The sequence below is a fragment of the Phyllostomus hastatus genome, unplaced genomic scaffold, assembly GCF_019186645.2.
Source record: "Phyllostomus hastatus isolate PE091 unplaced genomic scaffold, TTU_PhHast_1.1 phas_contig_34, whole genome shotgun sequence".
In the NCBI taxonomy this organism is placed as follows: Eukaryota; Metazoa; Chordata; class Mammalia; order Chiroptera; family Phyllostomidae; genus Phyllostomus; species Phyllostomus hastatus.
Genome location: NW_025333857.1, coordinates 67,630,277 through 67,654,233, shown reverse-complemented (window position 1 = coordinate 67,654,233; position 23,957 = coordinate 67,630,277). Strand labels below are relative to the sequence as shown.

At 56.9% G+C, this 23,957-nt stretch overlaps 1 protein-coding gene across 2 annotated transcripts; it reads right to left on the bottom strand.

The window, feature by feature from the left end:
- Positions 1 to 435: 435 nt before the first annotated feature.
- Positions 436 to 20,864, bottom strand: PTGS1 (prostaglandin-endoperoxide synthase 1). 2 transcript variants are annotated; one of them, XM_045840904.1, is made up of 11 exons: positions 20,757 to 20,864; positions 20,573 to 20,665; positions 13,993 to 14,109; positions 13,463 to 13,603; positions 13,119 to 13,262; positions 10,976 to 11,157; positions 10,778 to 10,861; positions 8,845 to 9,091; positions 6,494 to 6,780; positions 2,983 to 3,130; positions 436 to 1,570 (listed from the first exon to the last, which is right to left on the bottom strand). In XM_045840904.1, the coding sequence occupies exons 1-11, from the start codon at positions 20,761 to 20,763 to the stop codon at positions 1,215 to 1,217; spliced, it is 1,806 nt and encodes a 601-aa protein (XP_045696860.1). In that variant the 5' UTR covers positions 20,764 to 20,864; the 3' UTR covers positions 436 to 1,214. The 2 variants fall into 2 exon arrangements, with proteins under 2 accessions (XP_045696860.1, XP_045696861.1); XM_045840905.1 differs by lacking the exons at positions 20,573 to 20,665; positions 20,757 to 20,864 and adding an exon at positions 16,513 to 16,559.
- Between the last annotated feature and the right edge of the window lie 3,093 nt (positions 20,865 to 23,957).

The following is a 23,957-nucleotide window of genomic DNA, read 5'->3' as shown; positions in this document are numbered from 1 at the left end:
CCTGTCCTGTGACCAGCCTGAGTCCCTGCTTCCTCAGTTTTGAAATGGGGTTTTGGGATCAATTCCTTCTTGAGAATTGAATGGGTGAAACTGGCACCCAGTGAGTGCTCTCCTCCCCAGACGCCTTCATCTCTGCTGTCCGCTCCGTAAAGGAGGAAGCTGTTTTCATCAGGTGGTGGGAGCCGAGCGCTACATCTTCTGGGGCTGGGGAGTTGTGAGTTTCAGGAGGGCAGCCTGGGGGTGGGCGGTGATGCCTAAGCCATGGAGTAAATGACGCATTGGTGGTGGAAGATCTAGACAGTGACAGGCCCCAGGGACCCCAGTGGAAAGTCCTATGTTGCAACGTTTAGCACGTCTGGCTTATGGCTAGGAGACAGGTCACTTCAGTGTTGCCTCGGCTTCTGGGGGATGGGATCCAAAGAGATACACAGCAGGCAATCTGGAAAAAGAATTTTATTCACGTCATGAGAAACAGCTGCCATGAGTCAAGACTTGGATGGAGACAGGGTTCTGGTGGCTTCCAACCAGCGACCTGGAGAAAGTCCAGTTCTTCTCTCTATACCCTCGAACCAGGGTCTAAGTTGGGGGTCCAAAAAGGAGCACCCACCTCCTTGCTCCCTCAGTGCAGAAGCAGATTCAGGCAGTGTGTTCTTTGTAGACATTAGATTCTCCTACTCTGTGGCTATCTCCCTGAACAGGAAGATGAATCAAATCACCATTCTAGACATTCAGACCAGGACTGAATAGCATACCAGCTACTATTTTGGATCAGCAGCCAGGAACAGAACATTCTGAATTGGCCATCAGAAAGTCAACATTCTTTGCGGGGGTTCCCCAGAATTCTAGAATGCAAAATAAGAATGCCTAACTTTCTACATGGTTTCATCAGGAGCTCCACATTCTAGAATGCCTATATTCCAAATCAACCAGAAATCTGACATTCTAGGTTGTCAACCAGGAACCCAGTTTTCTGGCACACCAGTGAAAACCACTTCTAACATTCTGGCTATTTAACCAGGAATTCAGTATTTCTAGGATGACAAACAAGACCACAATATTCCAGATAAGGGATGAAAAACACGAAGTTCTAAATGTCAACCCTGATCCTCTCTGTGCCAGACTAGAAACCCGTTTTATAACCATTAACCCTGGCCTCAGCATTCTGGAAAGACAAGTGCAAAGCTCTACCCTCCGGAGCGCTGCCGCCCTGCCCCTCAGAGCTCTGTGGACGGCCGCTCCACACCGGCTCCATCGTCCTTGTGGGTGTCAGGGACGCGGAAGGAGACATAGGGACAAGTCTTGGAGTTGAGGCAAACCAGCTTCTTTAGCGTGGCCGTCTTGACAATGTTGAAGCCCATCTCGCCACCAAATGTGCTCGACTTCCAGTACTCTGGAGAACAGATGGGGTTCCCTAAGAGGCCCTTGAGGGAAAAGGGAGCCCCAATCTCTATCATACTCTCCCCGAAGATGGAGTTTGGATGGCACTTCTCAAGAAGCAGTCCTGGGTAGAACTCCAAGGCATCAATGTCTCCATATAGCTCCTCCAACTCAGCTGCCATCTCTGTCTCTCCTACAAGGGGGAGAAGCTCGAGTCAGAATCACGATCCATCTGTTAAGGTTAATCTGGGGTGGGAGGGGACTTCTAGGTCCACCTTTTTCTGGGGAAAAGAAGGGACTTTGAAAGAACAATCTGAGCACCTTTGCAGAGCATCTGAGCTGCAAAGCATCTGAGCAGATGCCCTAAAATCTGGCCTGGCTGATTGATCCTTCTCCAGGGCTGCATTCAAGAAGGAGTCTGCTGCTGCAGATGGCGTCAAGGACCCAGATCTGCCACCAGACAGTGTGTGACCTTGAGCAACTCATTTTACTTCTGTGCCCTAATCACCTGATCCTTAGAGCAGGGAGAAGCTCCCCATCTTGTTTCCTTCACAGGCAGATTTGAGTAAGGCCTTATCCTGGTCTAAGAGCCCGCATTCTACTGGAGTTCAGAGATGTAATGTAACCTGCCCAGGCTCACAGAGGCAGATTGAGCGGTGGAGTTATTTCTGCCCCTCTGGACTGTCACAGGAGATGGACATTGAACTTCCCTGCCTGTTTCCCCAAATCCACCCTCCACACGGCACTAGTGTGTAGTCATGGGTCATGTTACACCCTCATCAAAACCCTCTAGTGGCTCCCCATTGTCTGTGACAAGGGTTCCCAAATTTGGCTGCCCAACAGCTGCGGGTGAGCAACAACAACAACACACACACGCGCGCGCGCGCATGCGAAGTCTTCGGCACCCCCAGGCCTACTGAACCAGAATCTCAGAGAGACATCTAGGATTTTTTTTTTAGAGAGAGGGGAAGGAAAGGAGAGAGGGAGAGAAATATCAATGTATGGTTGTGTCTTATACATCCCCTACTGGGGACCTGGCCCACAACCTGGGCATGTGCCCTGACTGGGAATCGAACCAGCAACCCTTTGGTTTGCAGGTCCGAGCTCAATCCACTGAGCTACACCAGCCAAGGCAAGGATTTGGTATTTTTAATCAGTTTTCTAGGCAATTCTTAGGTAGCTAGTCCATAAATGGATATTTAGGACCCACTAGACAGAATAAAACCCAAAATCCTTAGCATGCAATCCAAGATTCTATACAATGGGGCCCCAGCCTCCCATCCCTACCTCTGCCTCACCCCCACAGAAGCTCCTTGCTCCAGGCACACACACGACTGTTCTCCCTAGTGCACCCATTGCTCGTGACTCTGTGCTGTTTACTCTCTGTTCCTTTCCCTGGAATGCTCTCCCCTCTCTTCTTTACCCAGATAATCCTTATTTAGCCTTCAGACTCAGAAGCCACCTTCTCTCCACAGTGGTGTTACTTGCCATCCCACGCCCCCTGTAATCCCAGTCACAGTGCTGGCCACATGTTTCCTCAATGTCTCCCCCACTTCAGTGCAAATCCACTGAGGGCAGGGGCCGTGTCCAGGGACAGCTGCTCACCTGTCAGCTCCTGGAAGGAGGTATAGGGCTTCATGTTGAACCTCTTGCGGTACTCATTGAAGGACTGCAGCCGCAGCTCTCGGGATTCCTGGATGACGCCCACGGCCACGTGCAGGACGTGCTGATCTATGTTCCTACCTCCACCGATCTGCCAAGAGATAAACACAGTTGTGGCCTGACAGCCTGGCCACAGCGTCCTGGGAAAGAACTTCAGGCCAGGACCCCTCCCTGAGGCAGGACAGAGATTGCAGCCCAACCCTGCCCTCACCATGCTGGGGGGCCTGCTGCTGGGGGCCTGCTGCTGGGGGCCTGGTGCTGGGGACCTGATGCTGGGGGGCCTGATGCTGGGGGCCTGGTGCCAGGTCTGCCACTGCCAGGCCTTCTCAGGGACCCCCTGTGAGTCAGTCTCAGCTTCCTCACTTTTAAAATGTTGAGCAGGCTGGGAAGACCACTGTAATAACTCTACAACCCTCTGAATTTAGGTGGCAACCCCCTACATCTTCTTAAGGAAAGTTCTGGAACTATTAGGTTCAGCACCTAGGACTTTGCAGAGGAGATGACCGGTATGGCCCCAGCCAAGAGCTCAAGCAGAGGAGACAAGCAGTACTGCTCTGGAAATGAGGTTTGGAGGGACGGGAGGCTCTCTGAGCTGGCCAGGGTTAGCAACAGCAGGATGGACGAATATTAACTCCAGAGGCCAAAACATTAGGGCTTCCCTAAGATAGTTTTAAAATTCTACCTGACAGAATTGACATGTGTCTGTCACTCTCTGAATCAGTCCTTACCTGGGCTAAGACAGTCTTTATTTAGGATAAGCAGGGATGTTTCCTCTTTTAAGGAATTCTGCCAGGAAACCTATTTCTATTGCTTTCCATTCCCTGTGTCATAGTATTGAGATGCAACCAGATGTACTGAGCACCTAGTATGAAAAAGCCCCTGAGAACCAGCCACCCCTAGAACTCAGAGCTGGAAGGCAGGAAGACAGCGTATCAAGCCACTCCTTTCAAACCAGATAAAGCCACTCACAAGAACACAGGTGACTATGGCTAATTCTTCTTCCTTCTGCCAAGCCTCTGGGAAGACAATGGTCATAAGCCAGCAAGGGCAGAGCTGAAACCTTGCCACGAAAACTATGATATATAAACAAATTTAGCTTAACTAACCTTGGAGTTTACCTTCAAGACCAGTGGGGTAACATGGCATCCTGTGAAGGGAGAGACCACAGGGTTCAAAGCCCTGATAACCTGGTGAGGTAAAAAAGGCTCCAGAAAATAAAAATCTGATTCATAACTATTAAGGAGCATTGGTCTAAAGAAAGTTCTATTGTTCAAGAGGAATCGATAATGTTAATGCTTAGGAAAGAGTTCTGTTTGGGTCAAACAAGTATCACTGGATGGGAAAGACGAAGAGCATATTTCGGTGAAACCACACACCTTGGAGCAAAGCTAGTGGCAGCCAGTGCCAATCTCAGCCCAACCATTTCCAAGCCGTGGGGCCGCTGTGGTTCACTTGGTGCCCCAGAAAGGTATGCTGAAGTCCTACCACCCAGCACCATGAAGAATGGGACCTTATTGGGCACTAGGTGTGTATAAGAGGTGACACTCTAGGAGGGTGACTGATGTCCTGATGAAAAAAACCAGGGACACAGAGAGAACACCGAGTTGGAGCCGTCATTCCTGTACAAACCAAGGAACACCAAGGCTTGCCGGCAGCCACCAGATGCTGAGAGACAAGCAGGGAGCAAGCAGGGTCTCCCCTGGAGCCTTCAGAGAGAGCATGGCTCTGCCGACACCTTGATCTTGGACGTCTAGCCTCCAGAACTATGAAAGAACGAATATCTGCTGTTTAAAGCCACCTAGTTTGTGGTCCTTTTGCAGCCCTGGGAGACTCATACAGGGACCTCGGGCAGATCACTGAAGCTAGCCTCAGTCTCTTCCTATGCAAAATGGGGCCAGAAAGAGCATCCCCCTGGTATGGTTGTGAAATAAGCGAGATAAACCATGCAAAGCAGTTATCCCGTGGTAACCGCAAGATGTAGCTTTGTGTGGCTATCATCAAGGGAGCCTGCTTTCATCACTTCCCACACTCTCTTCAATGTCCCGAGAGTCAGCACGCTTCTGTCCTGTGCCAGAACACAGCAGGGCTTTTCACACACGTCATCATGGTCATTCCTTTAAAATTCTTTGGCAACCATGCAGCGCCACACAAGAGCTATTGTCTCTGTTTGTGCCTGTGTCCTCACAGGGAAAAGAGGCCATAAAGCAGCCAGCAGCTGCCCACTGGTGGCAGCGTATGCTAATTTCAGTCAAATCACCAGGAGGAAATGTAAATCCACATGGTGCCAAGACTTCGTGACAGGATTTAGGGACAAGGGCTAGAGAGCAACAGAGGAGGGGGAGAGCTGCAGTGAAGGATGTGGGAGCTCTCAGACACGGGGACCAGGAGATTTAGGAGGGAGCTGGTTAGGAATCCCAGGGGAAAAGGCTATGTTAGTTCGCGAGGGCGGCCATACCAGAGCGCCACCACCTGGGCAGCTTCAACAACAGACATTCATTTCCTCACAGTTCTGGAGGCTCAAAGTCCAAGGTCAAGGTGTCCGCGGGGTTGGTTTCATTCTGAGGCTGGAAGATGGCCATCTCCTGCCTATGCCTTCCCCCTGTGCACACCTCTGAACCCCCCCTTCTCTCAAGGACACCAGGGCCCGCCCGATGGTCCCATTTAACCTTAATGCCCTCTTTAAAGACCCTGTCTCCAAATACAGCCACACTCTGAGGTGCCAGGGGTTCAGACTCTCAGCATAGCACTTGGTGGGGAGGACATTCAGCCTGTAACGGTGGCCTGTGATTTAATGAAGACCTAGTACGTGCAGGACTTTCACGCGTACTACCATACCCTGAGTGTCTTCCTGGTCCTCAGATCTCCGTGCCCTTGACCTCTGGGGCTTTGCTCTGCTGTCCCCTCCATCCGGAAAGCAATTGTCCCTGCCATCAACACTACCTCTTTCCCTGGGAGGTGCCTGTCCAGCCCTCTGGTCTCTGCTCAGACACCACTTATCCGCAGTCCCCCCCACTCTGGCTCAGAGGCCCCACTCCGAGTCCCCACAGCACTGTGAGCTCGGTGGACTTTTGTGGATTGCGGTTCCTAACATGCTTTTTTTTTTTTTTTAATAATTCACATCAGAGAAGTGCTTGGCACAGGGCCTAACAGGTAGCAAGTGCTCAGGTGATGTTAGCTGTCGTGTGACCATTGTTCTTTTCCAAGGTTAAGCACCAAAAGGACAGGCACTGAGGAACCGCACTGATCTTGGTCACCACTGTATCCCCAGCAGCTAGAGCAACACCTGGTACTGCCGGGCGAGCGAAAGGGCAAGAGAATGAATGCAGGCACGCTCACAGCTGCCCTGCGGGAGCAACACTGGCCCCGTTTTTCAGAAAAGAAAACTGGGATCTGGACCCAGGTCTGCAGGGTCCCGGAGCCCACCTGGCCCCGCCGAGGCTCCTCCAGGGCTTACCCGGCCAGCGCTCTGGCGAGAGAAGGCATCCACCAGGGCCTCGACACCGTAGTCCGTGAGCATGGAGGTGTTGAACAGGAACTGCTCGTAGCTGTAGACCTGGGGGCCCACCTTGAAGGAGTCGGGCATGAGCGGGTGCCAGTGGTAGAGCTGGTTGAACTCCATGGCGATGCGGTTGCGGTACTGGAACTGGGTGCCGAACAGCAGCTCCGGGTCGAACTTGAGCTGCAGGAAGTAGCCACTCAGCTGCTGCACATACTCCTCGATCACAATCTTGATGGTCTCCCCTGGGAGAGAGGTCAGCGGAGCACAGCCAGTCAGCCGCCGGCTTGGGCAGCCAGTTCTTGAAGAGCGCTTGCTTTTTGCTCCTGTACCGCTGCTATTGTTTTTGTTTCATTTGGCTACATTCACTTGCCTTTCTGGTACAGGGTGTGGGAATGGGACTTTCTGTCTGTGGTTGGACTGATGTCCCAAGATAAGAACGGCCAGTGGCTCCTGCCTTCCAAAGGGCGGCCACGGGCCCAGCTAACCCAGACGTGCACAAGGAGTACCTGAGAGCTGGTCTGGACCCCTGGAGTGACCGCTCTCCCGCAGCCCAATAAAGGAAGTGGGAGAGGCCACAGAAGATGGGAAAGCAGAGGTTAACTTAGGGAGGGCGCTCAGGGTGCTTGTGAGAGGAGGGGGGTTTGGAGGAGACCCCTCTGAAGGAAGCTGCGGCAGCAAGAGAGGGACGCTGAGGGCAGAAGGTGACTCTAGCCCCAAATACATTCCTTGCACGGTCTCACACATCAGAATTCCTGCGCACAGAGCTTCCTCTGCTCCCTCAGCAACCAGCTACAAAGCGAAGAGCCAGTGAAGAAACAAAGTGAACATTCCATAACAGAATGAAAACCGGTCGCCTAGATGTTAAAAGAAACGGCTATTTTGGCCAATCAGCCCTTAGACAAACGGGCATTGGGCAGGCTGATCCGGACCCACTGGATCTGCAGGAGGCAGAGCTGGGTCCACATCCCGGCCTCACGGTTTCTAGCCACCTGCGCGGGGGCCCCGTCACCTGATCTCTCTGGACCTCGCCTGCCCTACCTGTGAAATGTGTAGTATAATCACACCAGCACAGCGATGTTCACAGGGTCCTGGGGAGGCGCAGGGAAAAAGGCGTCTAACCTGCGTGGCTCGGGGCCTGGCACATCAGGGAGTCTGCTCACGTGGGCGAGAAGCAGGAGCACCGCACTCGGGTGTGAGTGGAGAAGGGCCTCCCCACACTCTCGAGTTCACAAAAGATCAGACTAAAGCTTGCAACCCCGCCCCACGCAGGAACGAGCTCCCCTCGCAATGTGGTGGCAACAGCATAGACCTTGGTGGCAGCCAGACCTGGTTCAAGTCTTCCTCTGCTGCGTGGTCTTGGAGAACTCACTTGACCTCTCTGAATCTCATTTTCCACACGAGTAACGGTATCTGGTTCATGAGGTTTTCGGGGAAGGTTAAATGAAGCGCCGAACACACAGCTTCATCCCCTTCGGTCATGGCCTGGCCACAGCTTCACCACCAGTCAGTGTGCTGGGCAGCCTCCAGCCACAGACATGCCCTCTCTGGTCAAGGTCTCTGCAATGCCGGGACTTCAGAACCAGCCCCTCCCTCTTCCCTAAGCTGTACCTATGCCCAGTGCCTGGCTCATCCAGGCTCCATGCAATCAGGCACTATATTTGGGACATCCGTGCCCGGGGAAGGGAGAGGTGGGGGAGGGGGTTGCTGGTGACTCAGAGCGAACACGGCCTGGAGGGGTGTAAGAAGCCAAGCTCCTCGGCAGGAAACCATCTGACATTTTCGGCTGCAGACTCGCCCCCGTAGGGGACACAAAAAGATTCCATCCCTGAGTCACCTAGAAGCTGCCAAACTCCAGGAAGGCACATACACGCAGGGCAGGAAACGTGGGGATGTCTGAAGGCTGGAGAAGCTGCGGATTGACCCGCACGTGTGGTGGGGCGGTGGCGGGGGGGGTGTCACTGTGTGCATCTGGGTGCGGCACAATGGGGAAACTGAGGCTTGGGGTGGCTGATGAAACTGGTTGCGAGTCACACAGCTAATAATCGACCATCACACCCATCCATGTCATTTTCTGAGGGCCTACTGTGTGTGGAGTGCTTTCCCCTTCCTGACAGCAACGTTATCCCCAATGTCCAGGTTTGGAAACTAAGGCTCACAGAGAGGAAGGGGCCTGCTGTGGGTCTCATGGCTAGTAAGCAGACGCTCTAGGATTCTAATCCCAGCTCTCTGTCCCCAACCCCTCCACCCCCTGCCGCTGGGGACAGAGGGGACAGCCTTCCAGGACAGGGCCCGATGGGAGCCCTCACCGATAAGGATGAGGCGGGCCGTCTGGAAGAGCTGCTCGTCTCCCCAGGTGGGGTGCTCGGCCTTCAGCAGGTCACACACGCGGTTGTGCTCCCGCAGCCAAAGGGTGGCGTAGAGCATGAGCCCGGGAAGCAGGCCAAACACCTCCTGGCCCACGGCCATCTGGCTCCGGGGCGGAACGCCCTGCGGGTAGTGCATCAGCACAGGCGCCTCTTCCACTGACGGCGGGTACATCTCTCCGTCCAGCATCTGCGGGGTAGGGCCACCTGGTCACCTGGGGACGGGGCAGGGCGCCTGCACCTACCGCAACTGACACCCTCCCGCTCCTAGCTGCCTGTATCACACAGGGCGCCTGCCCGTCCTCCCTAACGGAGACCTGTTGATTCTACCTCCTAAACCTCTCCTAAAACGGGTCCCTTTCCCCAGTCCCCACCTCCACCATCAGCTGCCAAGCCACCATCCTCTTCCGCCCTGTCTCCTCTCTCTCTCTCGCCCCCGGGCAAGAAAAGCGGGCCCTACTCTTCCTCCTGCCCCCGGGCAGTCCTTTCTCAACACTGAGGCCAGAGCAGCCCTTTGAAACAGTCCACATCTCACACCACACCCTGGCTTGAACCCCTGCCAAGCCCTCACTCAGCTCTTGGCAAGAATCAGAAATATTTAGCACGGCCCCGCAGCCGTCTGCACCCTCACCCGCCACCACTCAGGTGCCTGGGAGCGCCTTCCTTACCTCACTCCCTCCGCGCCCCTCTCCAGGCCTCGGCCCTTTCCCTTCTGACCCTCCCTGCGTCCTCCTCGTCCTCCTCAGACCTCACGCAACTCTCGGCCTAGCTGTAACCCCCTAGGGAAGACGTCCCCGTCCTGAGGGCCCTCTGGTGGCATCTCCCTTGGCGGCAGCTGTCAAAGGTGTGATCGATTACACGACAGTTTCTTCATTCATTCAATAAGTATATAGCGAGGATGTACTATGTGCCAAGTACCGTTCTTAGGCTTAAAGATTCAGCTGTGAACTACTTTTTCCTTTGGTTTTCATTTGTTTAGATCTTCACGGTCCAATACTGTAGCCACTCTACCTGTAGCTGCCGCGCCTTACACATGTGGCTGGAGTGCACAGAGAACTGAATTTTTTATTTTACTTAATTTAGATTCAAATTTTGGAAAATCCTTTTGTGCACTTAGACCAACTAGGACATGTGGATCTACTTTTCCAACTGTAAATTTTATGAAATCTAAATACAGATGAGACATCCCCAGTGAAATTTTGGCAGTTGAATTGAGATGTGCTATAAGTGTAAAATATAGATCCGATTTCTAAGATTTAGTGTTAAAAAAAGAATGTGAGATATTTTGTTACTAATTTTGGTACTCATTTCACATTGAAATAATATTCTGGACATACACAGGGTTAAATGAAATGTATTATTAAAATCAATTTTACATGTTTCTTTTTACTTCATTTAATGTGGCCACTGGAAAAGTTCTCATTACATCTGTGGTTCACATCACATTTCTACTGGGCAAAAGGACCTCGTGGAACTGGCATCCTAGTGTTTGCGTCTGTGGCCGCTGAGCAGCTGTGAGTTCCCTGGGGGCGGGGCCCATAGTGATCGCGGTCACTGCCCCATAAGCGGTGCCGGGCGCATCAGGTGCCCAGTTCACGTGGTGGCAAGATTCAATGAACAGAGGCAAACTGGAAATGCCCATCTCCTGTTGAGCCCTACAGTCTACCTCCCAGGAAGGCATGAGAGGCCGTCTTTTGTTCCTTGTCTGCATCTCTGGCCTGGCGTCTTCTCCCAGGGTTCGTTGTCTCTCCTCCTATCCCGCCAGCCCCTGCGGCCAGCCCGCTCAGGACGCCCGCCAGGGCCCCCAACAGCCTCTGCCAGGGAAGACCTCAGTGGAAGGCCCTTCCTAAATCCCCATGCCCATGTCCACCGCTACCTGGTACTTGAGTTTCCCATCCTTAAAGAGCCGCAGCTGGTACTGGCGGTCCAAATTGTCTCCATAAATGTGGCCGAGATCTACCTGAGGACAGAGAGAGGGTCCACCTGGATTATCAGGAGGTCCTACCCGACTGCCGGCAATGTGCACGTGCCAGGTTAGGTCCAGAGAAGCCCTGAGCCCCTCCTAGGTACTCACCCCGTGACCCAAAGCCTTGGTGAAGCCAGGACCCATCTTGCCGGAAGTTTTGAAGAACTGGTGGGTGAAGTGTTGTGCAAAGAAGGCGAACATGAGGTTGGTGCCTTGGGGGTCAGGTATGAACTTCCTCCTGAGCAGGAAGCGGCGGCTCAGGAGCTGGGCGTCTGGTAGCTGCTTCTTCCCTGGTTGGGGCCGCGGGAAGGAACAGGAGCGGTGTCCTCTCTGCATCTCCCCCCAGGGCCACTGGCCTCCTCACACCAAACCAGTCCCTGCAGGAAGCCCAGGGCAGCTTCCGCAGGACCGCTGCCCTCCCACCAGACGGCCCCTTGCGCTTTTTCTGCCGAGAGACCTCTCTGGGTGAAGCGCCATGATATCTGGGATTTGCTTTTCAATGCCCCATAAAAAGTAAGGTGAGAGCAGATGGATGAAATAAGATTGACGAATTTCAGACAAGTCTTGAAATTGGAAGATGGATGCATTAGGAGATCATTTTACTTCCCTCTTAACTTTGTGTATGTTTGCAACTGTGAGAAAAATAATGAAAAAGAAAGAAAGAACGAAGAAACAAAAGAACTTGAACTCCCCGGCTCTGTGTTTGAAATGGGCTGTGACACTCACAAACCATGTGAGCACAGGGAAGTCATTTCTTGTGTCTGAGCCTCAACGTCCTCATCCCTAAACCAGGGCAAAGGAAACCTGTTTGACGTCGGAGGCGTGCGTGAGACCATGTAGGCATGACAGAGGACTGGTGAGGTGGGATCTTTTAAACCCAGGGTCAGCAAGCTTGTCCCCTCAAAGTCCAGACAGTCACTATGTAAGGCTGTGCCAGCGTACGGCCTCTGTCACACCCACTCGGCTCCGCTGTCGTAGCAGAAACCAGCCACAGACACACACTTAATGAGTGTGACCGTGCTCCACTTAAGCTTTATTTACTGAACAGGGGTGGGGCTGGATTTGGCCTGCAGGCTGGAGTTTGCCAACATATTTTAAATGCCAGTCTTTCTCTCTCTGGGGTAAAGACAAGTCACCTTGAAGTACATGTCTGTCATCATGAGGATAAATGTAAATAAATTCCTTAATTACCTCAAAATCAGATGGGTTGGTGCCCCATGCCCTCGCAGAAAGGAATGATTGAATTTCTGTGTTCTGGTAAAGGCATCCTTTCATAACCCCCGTGCGAGGCCCAGTGTTGAAGGTTCGAGACCAGCGGACTGACTCTTTGGATGGGAATGGCCGACTGGTTTCCTCTAGCAGGAAAGGACAGCAAGCACTCCCAAGAGGGAAGGTGGACAGGGGCCAGCAAAGAGGTGGCAGAGCCCAGAAAGTCAGCGAGACCCAGCTATGCTGGCAGAATGGTCGTGCCTTGGGAGCAGTAGTTACAGGGAAGTGCAAACCATCAGCATAGTGCCCCTGGGGCCCAGGTAAGGATATCTATACGTTTGCTCGTTTTCAGCCTGGGAAAGCACACAACTCTGGGGCTGCGCGGGGACCAGGGCTCAACAGCGACACCATGTGGTGGGAACTGAAGTGATGGCAGTGGCGGACGGATGCCTCTCTCGCCCTCTCTTATTCTTGAAGCGGAAATGAGAGCTCTGACCGGGGTAAACTCTCAGGTTTTGGACAGTCAGGGGTGGAATGGGAAGAAGTTTCTCCTTAGTTAGGAGAAAGACCCCTGGCAGTGAGACCGAGTGGGATTTGGGCAACTAAAAAAAAATCTGACTTTATATGTAAACAGTACCGATGAAGCATGTAAAGGTATTTATTTACATTAGTGAAGAACCAGATAAAAAGCACACTATTACTTCCCGCCTACAGTTAAACTTTTTAGTCACTTCCATCCCAGCAAGACCCCCCACACACACACATTTGGGGGACAAGGTGCAGGCAGAGGCACCTGGAAACGTGGGAACCCTCGTCTGACTGCCACTGACTTCCGAAGTGACCTCAGGCGAGACCCCCACCACCCTCTCTGTCCTCATTTTCCAGCCCTGTCCTCGTCCCTGGTTCTGACTATGTCACATGTCTTGCCTCGGTCCACCTAGCTGTGAAATGGGTCAACAGTCCCTCTTCTCCCTGCTTTTTCTCCAAGAGGACAGCTGAGCATCTCCTGTGATCCCCAGCCCCCTCGCCCCGCCTCCATTACCTTTGGTCCCCATGGGGGTAGGGCAGTCTTGGGGCACGGAGGGCAGAATTCGAGTGTAATAGCTCACGTTGGAGAAGGACTCCCAGCTGATGTAGTCGTGCGCTAAGTTGTAGGTGGGGGGGCTGGGGATAAGGTTGGAACGCACTGTAAAGGCAAAGAGAACGGTGACCAGGGAGTTCCCACCCCCGTCCTACCCGCCTCCGCCGCCTTCTCTTGGGTTGGACTTGTTTCATCTGGCATCACAGAGTCTCCCCACCCGCTGCCTTTATCAGATGCCAAGAATTCCAGGAACCAGCAGGGTTTCTTGCTCCCCCAGATTAGGGAGGGGCTTGTCTCCCACCCACCTGTGAGTACCAGGCGCATGAGCGCGTCTCGGATGAAAGTGGCATTGACAAACTCCCAGAACCAGCGCCCGTGGGTCAGCAGGAAGTGGATGAAAGAGGGGCTGGGCCGCAGTGAGTTCCGGAGCCAGGTCCACAGATCAGCTGCAGGGGCAGTGGGAGCCACTCAGTCGAGCCCTCCTGGCAGGCCTGGGCATAGCCAGAGCAGGGGATGGGAACTGGGAACCAGGGCCAGGATGGAACAGGGTGGAACACATGGGGCGGGGGTAAGGATGGAGCCCTGGGAGCGATGACACGTGACAGAGCCAGAACCAGGTGTGAGGACAGGGGCCCGGGCCAGGGGAGGAGGTCGGGGCTGGGCAGTGAAGACTCACCACAGAGGTCAGAGGGGTGTCAGAGATCAAAGCCAGGCAAGGAAAGAGAACAGGGCTATGGCCAGTAATGAGGGCAGGAAGTGGGGGTCTCAGAGGATGAGCCCCAGGAAGCAGGAAGGGCCCAAGATAGAAGGAGTCGGGGCTGGAGGCCCAGCTCACGGATGGTGCAGTTGGGGCCGGAATAGCCGGTGCGGGTGCAGTCACACTGGTAGCGGTCAAGGCCAAAACGGACGCAGATGCCCTGGTGCTGGCATGGGAAGTAACAACAGGGGTTCACTGTGGATGAAAAACAGAGATCAGAGACCACCCCGGGATGGCCTCTTTTTTTTTTTTAGAGAGGGAAAGGAGGGAGATAGAGAGAGAGAGAGAGAGAAACATCAATGTGTGGTTGCTGGGGGTTATGGCCTGCAACCCAGGAATGTACCCTGGCTGGGAATCGAACCTGGGACACTTTGGTTCCCAGCCCGCGCTCAATCCACTGAGCTACACCAGCCAGGGCCGGGATGGCCTCTTGTGGGGGGCCAGAGGCATGGACTCAAGTGGCAGCTCTGTCCTAACTCACGGGACTTCAGTGGTCCCCTAAGGGCCCTCTCTGTTCCTAAGGCTCTGAGCAGAAAGCCCCCAGCCCTGCTGCTCCTAGGCCCTGCCCTGGTCTGCGTGTGACCCATATCAGGGCCCCCGGAGGAAGTCCCCCTCCCTCCCTGCTGCCACCAGCAGGGTGGGGGGAGGAGGGCAGGCCCCAGGCTGTAGCACCGAAGGCTAGGAAACAGCTGATAAGACCCTGCAGCCACAGGCTTCTCGAGAGTTCACTTCCTGCCAAGCCCAGCACCCAGGGCAGGGTTTCGTGGATTCAGAAAGGGGCAAGTAAGGGGGTGGCTCTCCCAGACCAGCCCCCAACCTCTGGGCATGTGGACACTAGGAGGAAGAGACTGCCCACTATCCGTCTGTTTTTGTAAAACAGAAGGACAAGCAGCTACCATAATGTTCCCTTGCAGATGGGGGAACTGAGGCCAGATAAGAGGACACCCAGGAGGGTCACCCTGCAAATCATATCAGACCAACTGCCTATCCCTTCACTTCCAGCCCACCTCACAGACTCAGCCACCAAGTCCAAGGCTACATGTACCCCAGGACCCTGCGGGCAGAATGTGGGTTTGAGGGGAGTCTTGGCTGTCCCCGCTCTCATTCCCGACAGGCCCTGCTTTGGCCCACTTGGCGGGGGTTGGATTGGCGGAGACGGGAGGAGGGTCTAGACTCTAGGATCTCGAGGTAGGTCAGGGACCAAGGGAAAGGAGACACGTGGCTGGAAAAACCTCCTGAGACGGTGGGCAGAGAGCTCTGGCATCAGCCCCTGCCTCCTGGAGAGATCCCCACCAGGAAGTCCCTCCTGTGTCTAAGCCAGGTCCCCCCTTGCTCAAGCAATCCTTCAAGAGCAAAGTCAGAGACTCCTTAGAGCTCGCACGTTGTTCGTTCACTGCTTGGCAAGGGAAACCAAGGCTCCGAGAGAGGCAGAGCTTTGGCCGAGGACCCAGGAGGGAGCAGGGCCTTCCTGCAGACCCAGGACTCCTGGCTCCTGGAAGGACTCCTTCCCCGGCCTCCCTCGGGAGACGCCAGGCCCCCCTCTGCAAACACACTTCCTTATCTGAACCCAAAGCCAGCATTACAAGGAACTTGCATTCTGTGTGCAACTGATTATAGGGGGTCAAGAGGATAGCAAAAGAAGCCTGAGACGTCATCTCCGAATGCTGTGATTAGAGGGCATGACCCTGGGCACGACCTGGCCCCTCCTCCCTTCACAGCATGAGGCCCGGGCAGCAGGGTCCTCCTGGCCCCCAGCTCGGGGAGGGCCTCCAGCACCACCACCCACCACCTCCCCTCAACACATGCCCCACACACACAAGCAAGAAACAAATCATACGAATCATGCAAATGATTGTGCTTTAAACCTGGCAACTCCTCCCATCCCCACAATGGCATCTCTGTGCCCCCTGCAGGGGTATAGGAAGGAGGGGCCAGTGGAAAGGAAAGAAGGCTTGACAAAGGCCTTATCAGGCTGACACAGGCAGACTCACAGGCAAGACCCAGGGCAGGAACCTGGCAGGACCCAGCCTCCCCCTCCCAGGCCTGCAGGCCCAGAAATGCCAAGCAGGCGGCCCAGGGACATGGGACTCTCCTCATTGGTCCCTCCTGCTGAGGACTCGGGCTCCCTGCCTAATTTGCTGTCTCTGGAGCCCCATGCCCAGTGCCCAGCCTCAAAAGGGTCTCAAGGGGTTGTTCCAGCTGGTTCTGTGGCAGCCCTGCCCTTCAGTCCCAAAGTCAAAAGCGCATCTCCCCTTACCCAAACTGCTGTTCCTCCCAAACAAACTCCCCCCAAGTCCACCTGACCCGCTGGCTGAGCCCACGCCTTGCCTCCAGAGGACAGCCTCCCTTGAACATCCACACTGAACTCCGCCCGCTCGCTCCCACCCTGGCTCCGTGTCCCAACGCAGCCTGCTCTTCTCCACCACGAGTCCCCAAGAGAAGGGGCCACGCTGTCCCCCCGACTTTCTCCTACAGGCACACAGCTGCAGCACAGCCAGGGTCCTGGAGAGATCCAGCCACCCAGAGGATCCAGATGGGTTGGCCGGAGCGCAGCAGATGTTTGTAGAACTGATGAAATGAAGCTGGGAAACAGGCTACCTCAGGCTTGGCCAAAGAGGGCTTTCATCTTCCCAGCCCAGGGCCACTGGCTCAGACTCCAGCTTGCAAACTCCCTCCTGCACGGCCCTAGCGCCTGCCCAGCGGGAGCAGAAAACGCCTGTCCTGCCAGGAGAGGCCCTTTGAGAGCCGAGGCTCCTCCCCGCGGGCTGGCTGTCCAACTTTCCATCCCTCCTCTCCGGATCTTTCCATAAACACCAGCCGCCCCAGCACAGGAGGAGAAGTTCTCCCCAGCTAGGACATCGGCTGCCTTTGGGGACCAAGGGTGTCAGGGTGGGCAGACAGGAAACTGGGAGCCACTTTCCCAGGGGTGAGCCTGACCAGGCTGGGCTGTCTTGCCCGTTCCCCACTCAAGTTTCCCAGCTTAGCACTCCCTGGAAGGGGGCACGGAGAACTCCCTGTGGCCACGGGAAGAATGCACAACCCCAGGCCCGCTGCCTCCACGTCCCAGGGCCAAGGCTTGAGCTCCTTTCTCTTCCCCTCCCTGCCTCCTCCTAGAGGCCTGGATTCGGGGGAGGGATGGGGAGGAAGAGTCACTTTGATCCATAAGCTGGGGATGGTCCCAGGTGGGTAGTTTTGTCACCCTTCCTTTGAGGGGGACCTGAAAACTCCTAAATGATTGAAGCCAGAAGCCCTGAGGGACCACCATCCCCTGCTACCACCAGAGCTAAAGAAGGCCTCCCTTCGGTCTAACTTGAGTCCCGCGTGCTTTCAGGCCGGCCCGGTTCCGGGCTCAGTGGAGGACACCATGCGTAACAGACCACCGGGAAAGAGAACCGGGGAGACGCAGGCACCGAGTCCAGTGCGTCTCGCGTTCCCACACCCGCACAGGCCAGGCACCAAGTGGATGCTGGGAAAAGACATGCCGGAGAGCAGCTGTTGCCTGCTGGCGCCGTGTCCTTGGGCAGGCCCCTTCCGTCCTCCAGACCTCCTTTTTCTGTGCCTCCCTGGAAGAGGACAGAGCAGACGGGCCCTGGGGAGACTTCCCTGTGCACTCCGCGTGCTCCTCCGGCCTGGGCAGAGGTGATCTCTCCCTCTCCGTGACCCACACCGATGTGACTCCCATCCCATCAGCATCTGCAGACCGCCTTGCAGCCTGCCCTCCCTGAGGCTTCTTCAGGCCGCCCCAGAGGTGAGCTCGATCAGCGGGCCCCTGCGGCACACATGCCCACAGACAAGGCCTGTCCAGGAGAGCCTGGCTCTGGAACCTTCTGTGGATTCAGACAAGGAAATGTCCCCCAGCCCAGGAGTCAGGGCTCTGGACACAGTCAAGGAACTCCAAATTCTCCAGGATGCAGAGGCGTCAGGCAGCAAGAGACTGGAATGAAATCCTCTGAGAATATTTAGAGAAACTCCAGGGTCTTGGCAGCCACAGAGAAAAAGAAAAAAGACCTACGAGCCAGACCAGGGCTCCAGCCCCTGCACCCAGCCAGGTCAGCGGCCAGAGGCCAGGCACCACCACACCATGGAGCTGGGCCACAGCTGGTGGAGCGCAGCTGGAGAGGAAACCCCATCTGGGTCTGCAGCCACAGACCCAGCTGGAGCTGCAGATAGGAGGCGGCCAGCAGTGAGTAGCAGGGAGGCCTCGGCATAGGCTGGGTTCCCACCCCATGTGCCAGGGCCAGCTGGCCTGAGGGACCTCCACCTGACATCGAGGTTGTGCCCTATCCCTAGGCAAGGAGAAAGCACTGCCAAGTCCAGGAGCTGGAGGGAATGAACTTGAGCATTAAGGATCTCCTGGAACAAGCTTGCCCTCCAGCCTGGACTCTACCTCTGCCACCACGCAAGAGGCAGAAGCAACATTCTCCCCTGACACCTGCCCCTAGGTGTGTCTGCAGCCCTCATCTCATGGGGGGTCAGTCTTCGCTGCCACTCTGGGGGCAAATACAGACTTTCCACGCCTGATGCCCAGGCACCCAGGACCTCAATTCACTCCTAGACTTGGAAGCACAGCCCAAACCTTCTGCCAACTTGTCCCCCCGTTCTTTCCTTGACCCTTGCTGCAGCCTCCTGGATGGTGTCCACCTCCAGGCTCACCCCCAAGCCACCCATCCAACCCACTCCCCCGGGGACCCTCGGGCCCAAGGCCCTGCAGTCAAAGGCCCTGGCAGCCAGCACCTTCCACTGCTCCCCACGCTCCCGTCTGCTTCCCACGGCTCAGCTCTGCCGGCTCCAGGCCCTGCGCTGCCGGCAGAGAGACCCTCACAGAGTTGCACAGTGAAGCCTCACGGCATCCCCCCCACCCCCCGCCACCGCCCCGGAGTCCACGTCACCAAGAAGCCTCCCTCAGTCCCTCCCACTGGAGAAGCAACTGCTCCCGCCCCTGAGCCCTGCGGTCATGGCCCCGCTCCCCTTGGATGGCAGCCTGTTGGCATCTCCGTCTCCCGCATCAGGCCGTGAGCTCCACCCAGCTCTGGGTCTCAGCTCCAGCCAAAGGCCAGCGGAGAGCCAACCTTCGGGAATATTTACGCATGGGGGAAAAGAACCCATTCTATTAAAACACACAATGATATAAAGGTAAGTAGAAAAGGCAAAAAAAATGGCAGAGACCATGGCTCCCTGGGCCTGGTGAGCAAAGGCAGGAAGACGGGCAGGCCAGCCCTGCTGACCCCGGGGGCCCCGGATGGGGCCTCAGAGGAAATGCTGGGCTGATCCAGGAGGTGACAAGACTACTCTCTGGGGCAGCCGGGGCAGCCCGGGCTCTGTGCTCAGGGTCTCAGACAGCTGGGCTCACCTGGCTGGGCCTCAGAGCCCCCTCTGCAGACTGGGACTCCCTCACCTCCAGGGCTACTGAAAGCACCAAAGTGAACCCCCACCGCTGGGCCTTGTGAACTGGCAAGAGCTGGCCCCATGAGCCTTCCTCCTCCTCTTCCCACAAACTAGGCCTTTGCTCATTCCCAAACCCATGCCAGGAGCCCCCTCCATGCCCTTTCCAGCTTCCCCAAATGCCACCCACTCAAACCCTCCCCTCCAGGAAACCTAGCCTGACTCTCAGTCCACACAGACATTGTTCCGCCGCCGTCCAAGCCCTGACTGAGTCCTGGGAACATCCCAGCACAAAGCTCGGACTCCACTCCCCACTCCCACTCTTTCTTACAGGTGGGAAGGGGAGACCCAGGGAGGGAGGGATCTCTCAGGGAGGCCTTGGGGGCCAGTACGTCCAGACCGTGCACATGCACAGGCACGTGCACACGCAGAAGCAGCCAACTGGACGAGGGAGGCTGGCTGAGGGAGGAGCTGGATTCCTGCACTTGGTACATTGTACGCGCATGGTGGTGGCCAGGGGTGCTGGGATTTTACAGGATCTGACTTCCCGTGATCTTTGGGTTGATGAAACCAGTTCGGGGAGGGAGAAGGGGTGAGGGGGACTCTCTGGGAAGAGCTTGCAAAGGGCCTAAAGTCGGAGAGATCCACGGATCCAAGGGTTCCAGCCCTGAGCCCACCTTGTGCTGCGGGAGCTCGAGGGAGTTAGGGCGCCTGTCTGAGCCTCAGTTTCCTCATCTGCCCAGCGGGGACCTCTGCGAGAGGATGTAAACCTCCAGAGAAGAAACCAGGTCTGCGTGGTGTGCCGGGGTCCTCGCCAGGGGAGAACAACTTCACCGGGTCTGGGAACCCGGATGGGTCCCCAGAAAGTTAGAGGCCGGAGAACGGGAACTAGCCAGCCCGCCTTCCCCTCGATAGTTTCGGATGCTTCCTCCGAAAGAGGGCCCCACAGGAAACAGCGGTGGCGTTGGGGAGCTGGGGGCCCAGAACAGGTGAGGGGGCCGGAGAGGAGCCGTCCCTTCTCCCAAAGCTGGCACGAGACTCCAGTCTGCCTTTCCCCCCAAAGAACCGTGTAGCCTCCCCCTCCCCGACCCCCACCCAGCACGGGCCACACTCCTCCCCGCCCCGCGGTCTTCAGAGGGCCCCCACCTGCTCCCCGACCGACCGACCGCAAGCAGAAAGGTGAAGCTGGGCCGGCCGCAGGGGAGAGGAGGAGGAAGAGCCAGCGCTGGGGGCGCAGGACCGAGGTCTCCCCGAGGGCAGGGAGGGGGCTGCCTACCTGGCACGGGCTCCCCGGGGTTCGCGAGCAGGACCGGGGGCAGCGGCAGCAGCAGCAGCAGGAGCAGCGGGAACCGGAGCCAGAGACTCTGCCCTGCGAGGGGAGAGAGGGCAAGGGCTGAGCCTGTCATTCAGGGCTCCGAGAGGAGGCAAACAGGGCTCCTGGGGCACCGGGACGGACTCACGGCTCATGGTGCTGCGGGGCGGCCGACGGGTGCGCGGTGCGAACTGCCAGAGCCTCGCGTGCGTCTCCAGCTCTGCGCCGCAGCTCGGCCGGCCCCGCCTGCTCGGCCCACCCCCTCCCCACCCTCTGCCTGGCCCCACCTCTCCAGCTAGCGGTCACCTCGGCCACCACCCACTCACTTCCTCTACTCCGGGTCCCAGTCGGGACATTTTATTCGTTATTCTATGACTGCCACTAAGGCGGGTTTTCACCCTAAATCCTTGAGGCGCTGGAGCTTTCGAAGCCCGGGGAGAGACGATGCTTGGGCAGATAGGAAACTTGGGCCCAGAGATGAGGGGCAGTGCGGAGGTCACCCGGGGCTTCGGGCAGAACTGATGGAGCAGCCGAGGCTACCAGCCGCCGGTCTGAACTACACAGCTGCTGCGCAGAGAAGAAGGTGGGAGGGCGGGCAAGGAGCAGTGCGGCCGGCCTGCACACGGCTTCCTGCAGGAAAGCCCGCCGTCCTCAGACCCCAGGAGAATGACGGACACCTCCTGAGGCGGGGCTCCGCCCTCTGAGGCCTCTGCGGCCGGAATCCAAGGGCACAGGCGCCAAGCCCGGGAGACCCGCGCTGGAACCCAGACCCTCCGGCGGACGGGCTGTGTCACCCTGCGCCCGGCGCTTACCCGCTCTCTGGTCCCCAGCGTGCTCCTCTGTACAAAAAGTGGGGATAAGAGGAACCACCCCAGAGGGTTCTTGTAAGATTCGATGAGACAGTGCGCACAAAGCTCCTGGTGCAGTACCAGGCTCATAGTAGGTGCTCAGTTATCAGGAGGCGTGGTTTTCAAAGCTCTAGCCTAGATTCTAGGGCCGCCCGCCCGGGGCCGGTGCCCAAGCCGGTCTCACATCCACCTGCCGACTTTAGGGAATCCCAGCGCCAGCTCCTTTTTTTTTTTTTTTAATAGTTGAGGAAACCAGTCATAGCAGGCAGACGCTATCATCCTGAGTCACTCCGAGCCTCCTGTCGGTTTTTTCCCCTCGGTTTCCCCAGCTCGCCCAGCCGTGCTGTAGGCCCCACGGTGGGAAAGGCCTGGCAGGAGGGCGCAGGGGTCCGGTGCCCGCTCGCCGGCCGCCGTGGGTGTGTGGGGTGAGAAGCAAACCGGGCGGAGGAGGGAGACCTGTTGGGAAGCCCCGTCCGTGTCTCCACCGGAGCTGTTTCCATGCTCTGCTGGGGAAGAGCCGGCGCTGCGGGGAACCAGAGCAAGCCAGGGCAGACTGGGGAGGGGGCGGGGCAGGTGGAGGGCCCTGGGGTGGTACCCGGACAGGCGGGGACTTTCCCTCCGGCACCTGGTGCAGAGTCCCTGATAACCACCCACACAGGGCCAGGTGTGGCTTATCAGTCCAAGGGGGTCGGGGTGAAGATTCCGGGGCCCAGCTACCCAAAGAGAAGGGGACTTTCTGGTGGTGAAGAGAGGAGAGAGGATGCTTGAATGAGGCTCCATGGTTCACTCCCGGGTCCTCCCACCCTTCAGGCCCGGGGCCCAACAAATTACCATGCCTACACCTCCTGCCTGTTCCTTAAGCCCGGGTCCCCCGCAAACGCTTGTGTGGCCCCAGCACTGGGAGAAAGAGCCACAGGCTGGGAGTCAGGAGAAGCCAGTTCAAGTCTCAGTTCCTCCATGGTTTGACCCTGGACAAGTCTCCGCGGTTCTCCAGGCCTCTGGCCGCCGTCTGAACAACAAGTTACACCAGATGGGGTCTGAGCACAGGTTTGGCCCGGAGGGATCAAGCCCTCGCTGTGGCCAGGCTCGGTGATCAGCGCAGGAAATCTCGAGGTGAAGGCAGACAAGGAGAGGCCAGACGGAGGTGGCAGGCTGGACGCCAGTGCCGTCCTCCAGGAACAGGACAAAGTCAGGGTGGCGGAGGAGGGGAGAGGAGGACGAGGGAAAGGGGGCAGAGAAGTGCCTGGGCTGTGTGGGCCTCGATTGGCCAGGGGCCTTCAGGGAGAGGGAGGGGGTGAGGAGGGCACCCGGGTTTCTGGCCCAGTGCTGGGGGTAGCCCCCAGGGAAGGAACCAGGGCGGGGGCTGTGCAGTTCACACCTGGACTTGGGTTTGGTGCAACTCAGCGGTAGGGTCCAGCACGCAGCTGGGTCCGGGGACAGGTGTGGCTGGCCTTGGCCCCAGCCCTGGGGAAGGGCACAGCACAGGGTCGCCTTTCCTTGCTCCTCAGCTCCAAAGCCTATAGCCTCAGCACCCAGGGAGCTTTCCTAGCCTTCAGGATGGTGAACTTCCACTCAGCTCCGGTGTCCCCTGGGGAACCTCCTCTGTCACGACTCCTCCTTTTTCTGCCTTCAGGGAACTCCTGTGCTCTCCCTGGTCACAGCAGCTGGCACGCTGGATTACACTGTCCCTCTGTTCCCTTATGAAGCTGCGAGCATCTGGGTTGCTCCCGCCCCAGAGCCAAGTGCAAGCTCTGGCGCACAGAAGACATCCAGCCAGCGCTGGTTGACGGAGTGAAGAAACGAGTGGGTGTCTGCATGAGTGACTGAATACATGAAAAAATGTAGACCTTCCCTGAGTGAGGGAGGGTCCAGGGCCAGTCGCATCGAGGTAACTGCCAGCCCACCCATCTGCTGTGACCACCACCAAAAGTGGCAGTGCCCTGCCTCAGTTTCCCTACTTTTCCCAGCTGGGTCCATTGGCTAGCACCCCAACACGCGCAGTCCCACCCTAGACCCTGAGACCGCCCCCAGCGAGGACAGCCGGGCCCCCCCCTTCCCTCTCCCCTCCACCCCGTTGGTGACATGGGGTGAAGCTCCTCTCTCGGCCGGTCCCCAGCCCCGGCTCCACCACAGCACATGCCCTCCTGGCGACGCTACCGGAGGCTCTAGGGAGGGCCTGGGAAATGGCCCAGGAGAGGTCCGTCCCTCCTGGGTCCCACCCACTATTTGGAAATCCGGAGCTGACTCTTACCTGACTCACCCAGGGACCCAACCTCACCCAGCCCCACCTCGGGAAGCAGCCTCTCAGCCAGGCAAGGACGGACTGGAACCAACCCAGCGTCCCTTCAGACCCCGACGCCCAGTCCTGACTAGCCCTCGGCATCACCTTAGGCAGCCAGCTGCCCCTCTTGGGCCTCAGTTTCCCCACCTTTACATTGGAGTTAGTGCCATTCTTACAAGACTTATTGTGAGGATGAAGCAGGTGGTCTGTGTGAGCACAC